This window comes from Helianthus annuus, chromosome 10 (assembly GCF_002127325.2).
Source record: "Helianthus annuus cultivar XRQ/B chromosome 10, HanXRQr2.0-SUNRISE, whole genome shotgun sequence".
NCBI lineage: Eukaryota > Viridiplantae > Streptophyta > Magnoliopsida > Asterales > Asteraceae > Helianthus > Helianthus annuus.
This window is the reverse complement of record NC_035442.2, coordinates 105,830,861-105,845,979: the sequence shown is the minus strand read 5'-3', so window position 1 is coordinate 105,845,979 and position 15,119 is coordinate 105,830,861. Positions and strand designations below refer to the sequence as shown.

Sequence of the window (15,119 nt, the reverse complement as noted above, 5' to 3'; positions counted from 1 at the left end):
GTGTAGCGTAACCTTTGATTATTTTCGCACTTTTACACTTGTTTAAGAGATTATCTTAGTTATTATAGTAGGCCCCTCTTTTGAAGGCGACGTTACCCTCAACCCAGTAGTTTGAGTCAGCAAGGATACAATCCTAAAGGGTCGGATTATTGAAAGATAATTAATTAAGTTATTAATGCATAATGTTCTAGGCCCCTCTTTTGAAGGCGACTTTACCCTCGGCTAAGTAGTCTGAGTCAGCAGGGATACAGTCCTAAGTAGCCGGGTTAAAGTTTTAATAGTAGTTTAACTTATGAGGCGATCAAAGAGTTTGGACCCCCGCCATCCAATACCTTTGGGTATTGAAGGAGGTCCTACAAAATTTGACCCAGGTCCTTTGTAGGATCTATACACTGAACAATGGCAAGACTCTTACCAAACAGTTCCCTTAACCCCCCACCAGGTAGCCAACATACCTCCATTTAGACCGTGGAGATATGAATGGTGAAAATCTTTTATTTTAGATAAACAGTAAAATAATGCCAAGACACCACGGACAAACGATAAGGAAGAATCACCTTCAACATAAAAAACTAGTAATTAAAGTCATTAATACAAAACCAATTAAAAAGTGCAAAAGATTAAAAATAAAAAGTAATACACTAAACACTTGTCTTCACCAAGTGATGTAAGAGACTTAGGCAAACATGGCCTTTGATTGTCAAGAACTCTTACGATCAATCTTGGATCCCAAGACGACTCACACACTCTATGATGGACAATGGATGATGGTGGTGGGTGGTGGGTGAAGTGTGAGAGAGGTGGTGTGCCAAGGGATAAGTTGCAAGAGCTCCGAACACTCCTATTTATAGGCTGAACAGAAGCTCGGGCACGGCCCCGTGTCCATCTGACTCTCTCTTTTCATTAATTGTAATTCGCAATTACAATAAATGCGCCTGCAGGAAGTTGACCACGCCCCCGTGTCCGCTGGGTACGGCCCCGTGGTGGGCAGTAGAAGCTTCTATAGGTTTGTCTTTTGTGCCAAGGCTGACCATGACCCCGTGTTCGCTGGACACGCCCCGTGCTCAGCTGGGCACAGCCCCATGCTCAGCTGGGCACAGCCTCATGCTCAGCTTTCTTCTTGTTTTTGCTTTGGGAGATGCTGTCGAGGAGTCGGGCATGCCACGTTTCTTCCTTTTCTTTGTATTTATGTTGGTTTTGGATGTATATTTATTCCTTTTGTCCGTTTAAGCTCATTTGACCCTGTAAATTCAAAAGGAAGACAAAAACACACTTTTTCCAACATTAGTACTAAAAAAGGGTTACTTTTATGCCTTATTTGATATAATTTATATGTTGCATTTTACACACATCATGTACATGTCAGCATCAGACAAAGCAGTCGGAGCAGTTCTGCTCGTAGACCGACAAGGCATACAGACACCAGTCTATTATGTGTCTCGCACTCTGAACGATCCGGAAACAAGGTATGCCATAATGGAGAAACTGGTGTTAGCATTAATTCACGCATCAAGACGACTGCGCAGGTACTTCGCCAATCACGCCGTTCATGTTTTAACAAATTACAACATTGGAAACATTCTCGCAAGGCCCGAGATATCTGGAAGACTAGCAAAATGGGCTATAGAATTGGGGGTTCACAATGTGGTCTTTAGACCAAGGCCAGCAATTAAAGGCCAAGTGTTAGCTGATTTCATGACCGAAGTGCCTGATGATAAAGACAGAGAATGCAAGGCAATGGAAAGAGCTGAAAGGCAACGGTCGGAAGAACCATGGCTACTGTACACAGATGGCGCGTCTAACGAAGATGGTGCAGGCGCAGGACTAAGGCTGGTAAGTCCAAAGAAACACGAATTCACGTATGCCATCCGATTAGACTTCAAGAGCACGAATAATGAAGCCGACTATGAAGCCTTTCTTGCTGGTTTGAGGTTAGCAATCAAGATGGGAGTCAAACACATCGAGGCGCGTGTGGACCCCATGCTAGTAGCGGGGCAAATCAATGGCCAGTATGACACCAAAGGAGATGTGATGGCGCTCTACTTGGACCAAGCAAAAACATTGCTACAAAACTTCAATTCCTACAAGGTGCACCATATCAACCGAAGCGAGAATAAACCAGCCGACGCATTAAGTAAACTCGCATCCACCAGTTTCCAGCACCTAGCCAAGGATGTGCGCATTGAAGTCCTGAGCAATCCATCGGTACCGCTAAGGCAAGTGAGCGTTATTCAATTAGGAACGACGTCTTGGATGACTCCGATAATTATGTATCTCCAGTCTGGAATACTACTGGAAAACAAAGCCGAAGCAAGGAAGGTGCAGTACAAGTCCGAGCACTACCAGATGGTTGATGGAATTTTGTACCAAAAATCTTACCTAGGACCGTTATTAAGATGCGTCGATCTAGAAGATGCAAACTACCTGATCCGCGAAGTACACGAGGGCATCTGCGGCATTCATGCCGGACCAAGAATGGTAGTAGCCAAAGTTATGAACGCTGGATATTACTGGCCCGGAATGCATCTAGATGTGGTAAAGGTTTTGAGGAAATGTAGCAGCTATCAGAGACACGCCCTGAAAACGATGCGCCCCAAAAATGAACTAGTCCCTGTAACAACGGCATGGCCGTTTCAGCAATGGGGGATAGATATAGTTGGTCCTTTTCTAGAAGCCCCGGGCGCAGTGAAATTCATCATAGTCGCAGTCGACTATTTCACAAAATGGGTGGAAGCAAAGGCACTCGCGTCAACCACATCCACCGTAGTGCGAAGGTTCATTTGGGAGCAAATCATCTGCCGATTCGGGCTGCCTCTTAGAATCATCACCGACAAAGGGACAAATTTTGCTGCTGATAATCTCCAAAACTGGTTCAAGGAGCTACACGTAGAGCATACCTTTTCCTCGGTTGCGCACCCACAAGGAAACGATGAAGTTGAAGCTGTAAACAAGAGCATAGTTGACGGTATCAAGGCCCGGTTGGGAGCGCAACGAAGAGGTTGGGTCGACGAGCCACGCAGCATACTATGGGCCCATAGGACGATGCCAAAGACAAGTAACGGAGAAACACCGTTCAGTCTGGTCTATGGGTCCGAAGCTGTGATACCAGCAGAGATTGGCCTGCCATCCCCAAGAATGCTCTCCATGAATATGATCAACAACAAAGAAGAAAGAAGGTTGGATCTAGACCTTCTAGAAGAAGGGAAATGGCGGCAATCAATGAGGCGAAGTACAAGACCAAGTTGGAAAAGTATTACAACAGCAAGGTCCGAATTTGCACGTTCAACCCCGGTGACTACGTCCTAAGGGACAATGAGGCGTCCAACGCCGAAAAACCGGGTAAATTAGCTCCCAAGTGGGAGGGGCCTTACGTTGTAGATGAAGTTCTTGGAAAGGGAGCGTACAAGCTACGCACACTCGAGAACAAAGAAGTCTCAAGAACCTGGAATGCTCAGCAATTAAGGAAATGCTACATGTAGACGGCTGAAGTTTTTTCTATGTATCTGTAACGGCCGCGCGCCAACACATTTAACACTAATACAAGAAATGTTTGGCTATCTTATCTCATGCGAATTTTTGTCACAACTGCATATATTACTTTGGGTATACACGAAAATATAAATGGCTCAAAATTATGAAACGTTGTAGACCTCCAAGGCTTCTCACAACCAAGTGGACAAGCCGCGTCAGAAACACAACCAAAGCCTAAAACACGCCAAATAAATACTTCGTACCCACATAAACACGAAAGCATCGAACATGGTAAACAAACATTGTAAGACCCCCCAAAGCTGAAGACAGCCGGGTCAACACAATAACCTGTAACTCGATCACTTCGTATACGCGAATCAACCCGTGCGCTTAAACGACAGAATAAACGTTGTAATTAATACAACACAACCTGTCAGCTCCATCATTCATTTGTGACACCTAATCAAAGTAATTATATATGCACATATTGTAACGATAGCAAAATTCACAACAAACAAAGAAGCAAAGCTAAACGTTAACATGAAATATGTCAAATGTAACAAAACGAAAATAGATACGTCAACCACGAGTAAATTGTTCACAAAGCATAAAGGTAAATTGTCTACGAAATTGTCAGAACGATTACAAAGCTATCAAAGCCCATACACGGTGCGCAGGCCGGAAACCTTCATCCCTGGTGGCTAGTACCAGCGCCTTCGGCCTCACCAAGGGCCCTTTTCAACAACGCGACCCCATCAGGCTTCCGGGATAACTTCCTAGCAGCTTTAACAATGGCAAATTCGAGAGACTCGAATTCTTGACGTTTTTCAGCATAACAGGCCACACAATCAGTCTTGTACAATTCAAAGTTTTTCAATGGCTCCTTCGATTCAGCAGTTGCCCGCCCCTCAGCATAACCTTCCTTGCGTCCAAGAGCACGAGCGGCCTCACCAAGTTCATACATGTACTTAGCCAGCTCTTCAGACCCTGTAATACGTTCAGAAATCTGCAAAGATAATATATATATTAGGAAAACGGCAACAAATAGCAAAACCAAACATGAACAAAACAACAATTACCAGAGGCACTGCGCGTGCAAGTAACCACTTGCAGTCAGCAGAAACTTCTTCAACTAAGATCTCAGAAGCTTTGTTTTCAGCGATCTTCTCCTCAACAAAATTTTCCAACTTAGCTATGCGCTCTACATACTCCTGCTCCCTCTTTTGGTGCGCATCGCGCTCTTCTTCAGCTTCATCACTAATCTTGCGTTTCTCCCCAGACATCCTAATAATCACTTCGTGCTGTGCTTGCAACTCCTTGTTAGTCCTTTCACAGGCGATCTCCTACTCCTTTTGTTTGTTGGTGTTAAAATCTTTCTCTTGTGCGAGCTTTTGCTCCGCATCAGACACCCTCCATAACAAACCTTTCTTCTCGGCATTGAACTTCTCCCTCTCTTCAGCAAATGCTTTCTTCGCATTTTTAAATTCAAGAGTATCCTCCCCCATCAGCTTCCATTCTCGAACAATCTCCTGGGAGGTAGCAAAAAAGTTGACCCCGACATGAATATGATCATCCAAGAGATCAAACCGGTTACGCCTTTTTTGAAATAACCTCTCAGCAGGGGGAGAGACTAGGAGAAAAACTCCTGGCAGTTAGCATGATCACTCATCCGAGATCCCTGAGTCAACCTCCACCGAGGAGCATGCGGCAGATCATCACATGTTGGGTTATGGGTATCCCAGGACCCAGCTTGAATATTTTCAAACTCAGGACTCCGGGGTACCCACTACAAAAATGATCGCCATCGGGGACTGAAAAATCAGTCTCTAAAACTCCTAAATCAGTCCCTAATGGTTATTAGTGACTGATTTTGTCAGTCCCGAGTCAGTCCTAATTTCTTAGTCCTAGATACTTTCATTAGTAACTAAAATTCAGTCCCGATTGTATGACACCAATAGGGACTGACATTCTGTCTTCTATACACATAAAATCAGTCCTCAATCTATGTTGTCATACAACATCATTTCAGTCTCGAATACATTTCGTCGGTTACTAAAAAGCAGTCCTTTATACTAGGCCATTCAGGGACTGAAAATCAGTACTTAAACCTTGTCTATTTTGTCCCAAATACATTTAACTAGCTTCGGGTTCCATGACAATTCAGTCTCTAATAAGACGTTGTAAAGACTGAGAATTAGTCCCTGATAACATACCATTTCATTCCTTAATATATTTTATTAGGGACTGAAAAATAATCTTAGATTTCATCCTATTTAGTTTCAAATATGTTTTTAGGGACTGAAAATGTGTATCTTTTAAGAACTTTTTTTAGTCCTGAATATGTTCCTTTTAGAGATGAGAATCAGTCCCTGATAACATACCAATTTTAGTCTTCAATTTACCTTTTAGGGACTGATAAATAATCTTAGATGTCATTATTTAGTCTGGAATATGTTTTTTAGAGACTGAAATTTTGTATTTTTAAGAACTTTTTCAATCCCGGATATGTTTTTTAGGGACTGATAATCACTCCCTAATATGTTCATTTCGTAAGTAAAAAATAGTCTCTGATGCTAAGACTGTTTCTAGTCATGAGTTTTTGAAGACTAAAAAATAGTCTTTGATACTAATTTGATAGTCCATAATATGCATGCACATTTTGGTAATATATTTACTTTTAGCATGTTAATTCTCAACAAATTTAATCCATAACATTGTAGCATGTTAATTCTAAACTTTAATAAAGTTAAAAGTCAAACATATAATTAAATAGTACTTAGTAGATCAATCCTAAACTTCAAAATAGTAAATCAAACACCAACAAACTAAGTCTTAACTAACTCACTTCCTAAATCAAACTATCATTCTCATTGAGTTGCCCATCCAAATCATTTGCTCCACCCCTCATATGCGCGGATAGTGAGCTCACAAAATCCGGAAACTTTGAGCTCATGAACATTAACACTTTTTCAGATTTCTCATTGCTTTATTTCAGTTTCTCTTCTCGTAAAGCAACCTGATTTCGAAGTGCTTCCGCCTCGCTTGAAGATGGTTGAGACGATCCAGCTTCCGATGTCATCCAAAAATCTTTTTTTCTGAAAACCGGTCCAACGCCTACCTTCCATGCAGATTTTGTTGTTTTTTCCTTAGCACATACACTTTCAATTGCCTCCTTTTCGAGCTCGTGATCCATGGTAGTAGTTATCGTTGTCCCTTCGGAAATTAACTTCGCCACTGCCTCCTCTTTATGATGAATAATATTTTCCTAACAAAGAGAGTAACAATATCATCAATAAGTAGTAAATGAATAAATAAATCATTCAAATTTCGAACAAATAATGTGACTTTTCTAAATAAAAATCTTTGATAACTAAATGGCTCAACCTCTAAAAAAAACCAATGAGATTATAACAATATCATCAGGTTTTATTTCTCTAAAAAATAATATAAAAAAGGATTCATCATGGTGAACATCTTCCGGGTTATGAAACAGATGATACAGATAGTGACTATGAAGAAAGTGAAAACGAATCAAATGACGGTGTCAATGAGTTACTTAATGATGTTTTTCCTACGGGCGGCGAAACTGAAGCTGAAAACTTCATGGACGGTGCCAGTCTACGTAATAACCTAAAGGTGGAGAAGTTATTTGTCGATATGGAGAAGCCTTTATACCCCGGGTGTGATGAATTTTCTGTATTAGGCTTTTTACTAGAGTTGATGAACGTGAAGGTAACATGCAAAATGACAAATGTGTCAATGGATATGATTCTGAATTTATTTAGTCCGGCCTTCAAGGATGCAAACTTGCCGAAGAACCATTTTGAGGCAAAAAAGTATTTACGTACTCTTGGACTAGGATACGAATCTATTCATGCTTGTAAACATGATTGTGCATTATTTTGGAAAGAAAATGCAAAATTACAAAATTGCCCCGTGTGTGGCTGGTACGTGCGTGACTATACATATTTTTACAATGAAATTACACACGAATTGGTTTTAAATTTATAAAAGTGATTATTACTTTTACATCAAAACACACACGAAAGGGCAAGTGTACCCCGTCATATATGTAGTAAAGTATCGGTAAGAACCAAGTATCGATCCACGGAAATGGGCGGAGAAATAATACTAGACCTCTGTCACTAAATTACCGGTAAAAACATAATTTGTTTTGGTTTTTAATTAAACTAAAGTAAACATAAATAAATACTTATAAATCATAGTAAATTATATATAAATAGCCTTGCTTAATACACAACCAAAGCATGTCAACTAAGTCAGTTTTGGCACTAGAAGCATTTGGTCAATTTTCCATTTCGAGACAATTAGTATCCCTTTCGGGAATCCTAACATGACAATCATTCGGAAAGTTAAAACGATAAACACACTTTAACCACCTAAAATTGTTCTTTAACGTGCGATTGATTAATGTCTACAAAAATCTCCTAAAAATAAGTTAGTCATCCGTTAGGAGTTTTCTAACCTCACTTAATCAAGGAAAGCAACACCGATAAACACAATGCAGCCACCGAGACAAGCATAAACTAGATTAAATCACAACCGAGTTCATTTTACAAATCTTACACATAAATTCACCAAGATAGCAATTTTGGCCGAAACTACTAACTAGGCTAACAAATCATGGCAAGAATCCGTAACAACACCATCTAACCCGTTAGAGTCCTTCCGTGAGGGCAAGCTCTCTTGATTAATAATAATTGCGTTTTATTAAACCACTAACCCGTTAGAGTATCATGGTGCCTACATTTTAACCAAGTTAAACTAGTTAACCAAATTAAAAGTTTACTAATACATGATTAAATAAGCTTCATTTTGCAACTATCTCACCTAACCAAGCACCAATCATCCAACACAATTACTTATAATCAAGAAATCAATATCAATAACAAGGTTGCAAACTAATCATCAAAGATAGTCATAGAAAATACTTCAAAATGTCATTACAAACATAGATTAACATACTAATCAAGCAAGGGATTGTTGTGTTTTTGCCCAAAGGCTTACATTAATACATAATAATCAGTCTAAATGCTTGAAATATAACAAAAGTATGGAAATATTTGAGAAACCAAACCATAAACAAGCATAAGAATGAGAATCTGGATAGTAAATGAGCAAAACCGGGCAATGTGGCTTGAATCCGAGTGAAAGCAGCAGCCTTCGGAGCCTCAAAATCGCCTGCAGAGCTCCCAAAATGTCCAGAGTTACGTCTAAAATGGTGCTGTTCTGTTTAAATGCTTTTTCGAAGTCGCACGGCCGTTCTTCCGATCGCACGACCGTGCACTTTAAGCATTATTGGTGGTGGGCCACCATACTGCGTGACGTCACAGATCGTTGACTGGTCTTCGGTCACGCACGGTCGTTCTTGGCTTGGCACGACCGTTCTTTTCCGGCATTTGGCTTGCACGCCTTGACTTGTGGTCGTTCCACTCCGAGATGTTGTTTGATCTCGGATCCGCACGACCGTTCTCCATGAGGAACGACCGTGCATTTTCGGGTTTGCCTTCATTGCCTTGCACGGTGAGTTGCACGCCTGGTTCATCGCCGGGACTTTCTTGTTTGTCGGATATGCACGGTCGTGCATATGGCCGCATGACCGTGCCAAACGCCCAGGTCAGTCTTTTTCCACAGAATCTTCGCAGCTTCATCGTTTTGTCCGGAAAGTCCTCGTTTTTGGTATCATCTCGTCTGGTATGCTGTTTTAGGCCTGTAAACCAAAATGTAGATAATTAAGTATCCGAATGACGGTTTTACGGCCGAAAACGCATAAAATGGGGGTAAAACGGGGGACTAAAATATGTGTAAATTAGCGAATATCAAATCTCCCCACACTTGAACCTTGCTTGTCCTCAAGCAAGCAGAACTAAAAAGCATTAAAAGACGGAAAGAAACAAGTACGATAATTTACACACTATTTTATTGAAAACTACTTTAAACGGTTGGCCGGTTTGTCGAAAGACATCATCAAAAGACTAAAACCCAACAAGCATATGCAATTATAATAGCGATAACCAAAAAGCCGTGACTTCACATTTAATTGACTCGACATGTTAATCTTCACACGACTCACAATATTCACACACACTCGGTTTTATTTATGAAACATACATAAAATGTGTATGTGCAAACACTCAACGCCTAGTCAATGAAACATGTAATATCATAAGCTTGTCATAAGATCTCGTCTCCACCAACTAACATGCAAATAAGTGTAAATCAAGAGGTCTTTACGGGTTGTAACGTTAGGCTTGGGCGAAGGGTATGGATGTAGACATTTAAAGTGGCGAAAATGGTTAAAACTCGGTTTTAGCGTTTAACTAGCAAGAACATAATACAATTATACATACAAACGCCTTAAAAAGGCGACTAAAGCGCAATCGAGCTTATCAACGAAATTTTAACATTTAAGCATTCAAAATTGCTCGATTTCTATCAACTTCACCCTATTTTAGGGTGTTTTATTTTCTGGGTTTTTTTTTTTTTTTTTTTTATAAATAACTATACAATAAACCGAAACAAATGCTAGTTAAACGATTATTTTGTCCGAGTTTCAACACTAAAAAGGGTTTAAAAACATAAAAAGGCTAAATTTGGCTAAGTGGGCGATAATGTGGGTAAACAAAGGTAAACGGGAAGGCTCGACATGGTTAATCCTAAAGGGTAATATAAGGTGAACGGGAAGCACAACACAAAGAATAAGGCTTACAACAAAGGGGTAATCTAAGTGCCTCTATCACTTTTACACGAATTCACAAGTTCATGGTCTTAACAAGCATACTAGTGACAAATTCTAAATTACACATAACATCCGGCTCACTCCTATATCCGAAATGAACAAATATATAACAATAGGCTCAAATATGCTCACGTAACGGATGGAATGGGTAAAAGTGTGAAAACTATCATGTAAGTCTTTCTTTGTTTGTCACGCTTTCCGGTTTTCTTTTTCAACAATATTTTGCTTGTCGAGTTTTTATCAAGTCCGAGGTTTTCTAAAACACAACCAACCGGTTTATTTACTAATATATATACAAAAATACAGGTATTTTTGAATGATTTTTCTGAATTTTCTGAAATTTTTTTTTTTTTTAAATGAGGACAAACAAAGTTAACGAAGTTAACCCCCTCCCCACACTTGAACTTCGCATTGTCCCCAATGCGAAACCCGAAATATAGAGAAAAAGGATAATGGTACTCCCCTCAAGATGATATATGATGAATCGAGGCTTCCAAAGCTGCGTCTGTCATATGCTCCTGTGAAAGACTTGATAGCCACAATCTGCAAATGTGTCATATGGTACAGCGCAACAGAACAGTAACAGAATAAACCCAAATAAACCATAATTTACATAAATACTACTAGTTCAAACAAAGACATAACAAACAGTAAATTGTTTTAAAATACAAAACAAACCGAGGGTGTAGGAAATAGTACGCAAAAAGAACACCCGAAATAACAACTACTAATAATAACCATAAAAGCCACCAACGAAAATCACCACCAATGCCTACTCGTCATCATCGTCATCGTGTCTCGTAAAGGACGGGCCTGCACCACCGTAACCAGGAGGGTTCCACGGTGGGAACTCTGGAGGGTTCTGGAAGTAGTTGGGATATGCATGGCGCATCTCCCCAAATAGGTACGAAAACCCGGCACTCACCCCCTGATACAAGCTCTCCTGGCTCTGCCTCAGCTGATCCTGACTGGTCCGCAGCTGATTCTGACTGGCCCGGATATGGTCCTGGCTAGTCCTGATCTGATCGATATACGTACCATGTTGTTCCTGCGTGACCCGCATTTGCTGGAACTGCTGATAAAAGTCCGGCCAATCCTGATGCTGGTAGAACTCGTGGTGCTGCGGCTGGTGTGGCGGTGTGTGTGGCTGGTGCTGCTCGTGCATCTCTACATCTTCTTCCTCTTCCTCTGCTGGGAGCGGGGGTAACGGGTCCCAGACCTCGTTATTCAGCCCCCTCAACCTATCCCCGTGATCAGTCTCAATAATAACCCCTATCGCTTTCAGCGATCTGATGTCGACATGCACCCCCTCAGTAATCAGGGTGAGACTCTGAAGTACCTCATCAGTCATAAGATGCTCATTGTAAGCAATTTCGGTCACATACTGACCGCCATGTATTTGACTGCTAGGAGTCCTCCCTGAACACTTCATAAAGTATTCAGCCATACGCGCCGCTAAGTTAATTGGCGCCTTCTCCACCAATGCGTAAAGAAAAATCAGATCTGGTGTTGGACAGTTACCAAGACTGTCCATGCGCCCGCATATAGTGTGGCTGAATACATGGTGCATCACTCGCACCAGAGGGTCTTTAAGTCGCGAAGCTTTTGACATTCTGGGGTTGTATGGATCCCCAACAGCATTTACAGCCCAAAACTCATCCCTTGCTGCATCAGACGGGAAAGTGAACTGCTCTGTGAAGACACTGGCATCATCCATGTCTTCCCTAGTGTAAATACCGAGTCTCCTTCCCAGACGACCAACCGACCACCGGTGCCATTTACCACACAATCGGAAAGCTATCCGCTCCTTGTGGCGGAATTTGGGTCGTCGAGCAGCAACTGGCTTCTCGTAAGCATACGATGCAAAGAACTCAATGGTAAGCTCCAAGTAAACGGGTCGGTTGCAACCGACCAAATTTATTAATGGACGACTCATCATATTTTCCAAACGATCATATTGATTCAGTTCTTGCATCACTTCCCAATCAAGCCATCTTGGGACTCCGAATTGCCCCCTCCGGGCCCATAATTCGTCTCTTTTTGGAATGCACAAAGCTTCACGCTCGTTGTTAGGATCGAACTGTAGGAAGGGATGATTCATCTGTAATGGGGAACATTGTTAGAAAGACAGAAATAGGAGAAAATGGAATTGAAAACAGCCGAGCAGCAATTTATGAAGTTTCTGTCCAACTGATCTGGGCAAATGGCACGAGCGTGCTTCGATATGCACGGTCGTGCATATCCACGAATTAACAGTCAAGCCCAGTGAATGTCGGACACGCACGACCGTTCCTTAAGCGGAACGACCGTGCAACATCGGACACAAGCTGATATCGTTGAACCACCCGGAGACGCACGACCGTTCCATACAAGGAACGACCGTGCCACAACAGACCTGCAGTTTTTTGGACCCCTGATCTAGTAACAGCCTGATTTTTCGCAAATTTCAACAAGTATTTGGGCTAACAGGGGTCGGAATCACAACCGGGTGTTCACGATACTTCGATTTAACAAAGGTTAGGGTTTCGATTTGTTTATGAAGAGAACCCTAATAAATCCCTTGTTGAATCGGAAGAAATCTACCTAGAAAGCAAGAAAACATGAAATCTAACACTAGAGACGTACCGTGCGAAGTTGGGTGCGAGATCGTGCGAAGAATCGTGCGATTTGGCGTAAAAACCGCTCTGGAACGGCTGCAGCTGCTAGGGTTCGCGAATGAGAGACTTGGCTGCAGATGAGGGTTTATATATATTGTGCAAAATGACAAAACTGCCCCCAGCCTGCCGCACGGTCGTTCGCCGATTGGCACGGTCGTGCGGAACCGGCGACTCTTATTTTCCTCGGTAATGCACCGAGGGTGCGACTCGCCGTGCCAGATCCTCGAAAACGCACGGTCATGCGGATCGTGGCACGGGCGTGCATCAGCTGCAGATCAGAATTTTCTGCAGAATGCATTTTCAGCAACTGTTTTGGCCGTTTTTCGCCATTTTTTCGACACGCCAACTGTTCTAACAATATTGCAACATAGAACCTTCGCTCGGCACGAATAGAAACTGTACAAACTATCAGAAACTACCTAACTAACTTAAATTACGCTAAAACTAGAAAATAAATCCTAAATGACTAAACTACCCCTAAAGCGCAAAATACGCTCTTGCTGCATTTTTGATCCACGAGTCAGCAGCGTAGACTCTCTCCTCCCCACACTTATGATGTGTGCGGGGTTTGGAGTTCAATAACCTCCATCACCGACTCTGTCGGCCCGGCAACGTATAACTTCAAGCGATGCCCATTTACTTTGAAAATAACGCCGTCCGCGTTCTCTATTGCAACAGTCCCATACGGAAATATCTCTTTAACCGTGTATGGGCCTGTCCAACGTGAATGGAGCTTTCCGGGAAATAAGCGCAACCGCGAGTTGTAAAGAAGGACAAGATCGCCCGCTTGGAATTCTTTGTGGTCCTTCAAGCGTTTATCATGCAATCTCTTCGTGCGCTCCTTGTATAACACGGAGTTCTCATAAGCGCATTGTCGCAACTCTTCCAACTCGTGAATCTGGAGGAACCGGGCTTCACCTCCGGCTTTTAGGTCCAGATTTGCGGTCTTTAGCGCCCACATCGCTTTGTGTTCCAGCTCAACCGGTAGATGGCATGCCTTTCCGTAAACAAGCCTAAAGGGAGTAGTCCCAATAGGCGTCTTGTAAGCCGTACGGAAGGCCCACAACGCTTCATCAAGCTTATCTGACCAATCCTTGCGGTTTGCACCTACTGACCGCTCAAGGATTCTTTTTAGCCCCCGGTTCGTGACTTCCACCTGCCCGCTTGTCTGTGGATGATAGGGCGTGGATAGACGGTGATGCACACCGTAACGGGACAAAGCTCTCTCGAGCTGAGTATTGCAAAAATGCGTCCCTCTGTCACTGATAAGCGCTTTCGGAGCGCCGAACCGGGCAAATAAGCTTTTCAAAAATCTCACGACCACCCTGGCATCATTGGTGGGTAAGGCCTGTGCCTCCGCCCACTTCGATACATAGTCAACCGCGACCAGGATGTACTTATTACCTCGTGAGGGGGGAAAAGGTCCCATGAAGTCTATCCCCCAGATATCAAAGACTTCACAAACCTGAATCCAGGTCTGAGGCATTTCATCACGTGCCGATATATTTGTCGCTCTCTGGCAAGCATCGCACGCTCTAACCCAACTCTGCGCATCACGAAATATAGTCGGCCAATAAAACCCGGAGTCCAACACTTTCTTGGCGGTAAAGTTGGCTCCATGGTGGCCTCCGGTAGGTCCCTCGTGACAGTGGCGCAGAATATCGGTCGCCTCCTTCCCCGAAACACATCTCCTAATCACCTGATCAGCACCAACCCGAAACAAGTAAGGGTCATCCCAAATGTAGTGCTTGACATCCGAAAAGAATTTCCTCTTTTGCTGGTGAGTCAACCCTTTAATCAGAATCCCGCAAGCAAGGTAGTTCGCAATGTCAGCGAACCATGGCGACTCATCGCATATCTCGACACTCATCAAAGACTCGTGTGGGAAGTTGTCATTTATGGAATCCCAACGAGCGTCCACGATGTCTCCATGCTCTAACCGAGATAGATGGTCAGCCGCTACATTCAACGCACCCTTTTTATCTTGAATTTCAATATCAAACTCCTGCAGCAACAAGATCCACCTGATCAGACGTGGCTTAGCGTCCTGCTTGCTGAAGAGATATCGGATGGCAGCGTGATCAGTATACACAATGGTTTTCGAAAGCACCAAGTACGATCTAAATTTGTCAAATGCGAAGACGACCGCTAAGAGCTCTTTTTCAGTCGTGGTATAATGCTCTTGAGCGTCGTGAAGAGTTTTGCTCGCATAATAGATCGGGTGAAAGTGC

General features: G+C 42.5%; 1 protein-coding gene across 1 annotated transcript; it reads left to right on the top strand.

Annotated features, from left to right (window-relative positions):
- Nucleotides 1–1,476: 1,476 nt before the first annotated feature.
- LOC110882202 lies at nt 1,477–3,306 on the top strand. The gene has a single exon (XM_022130282.1). The coding sequence runs from the start codon at nt 1,477–1,479 to the stop codon at nt 3,304–3,306; it is 1,830 nt and encodes a 609-aa protein (XP_021985974.1).
- Nucleotides 3,307–15,119: the final 11,813 nt, after the last annotated feature.

What these genes read in the sequence shown, in the direction of transcription:
- LOC110882202 (XM_022130282.1), top strand. Translation starts at nt 1,477, where the DNA reads ATGGAGAAACTGGTGTTAGCATTAATTCACGCATCAAGACGACTGCGC.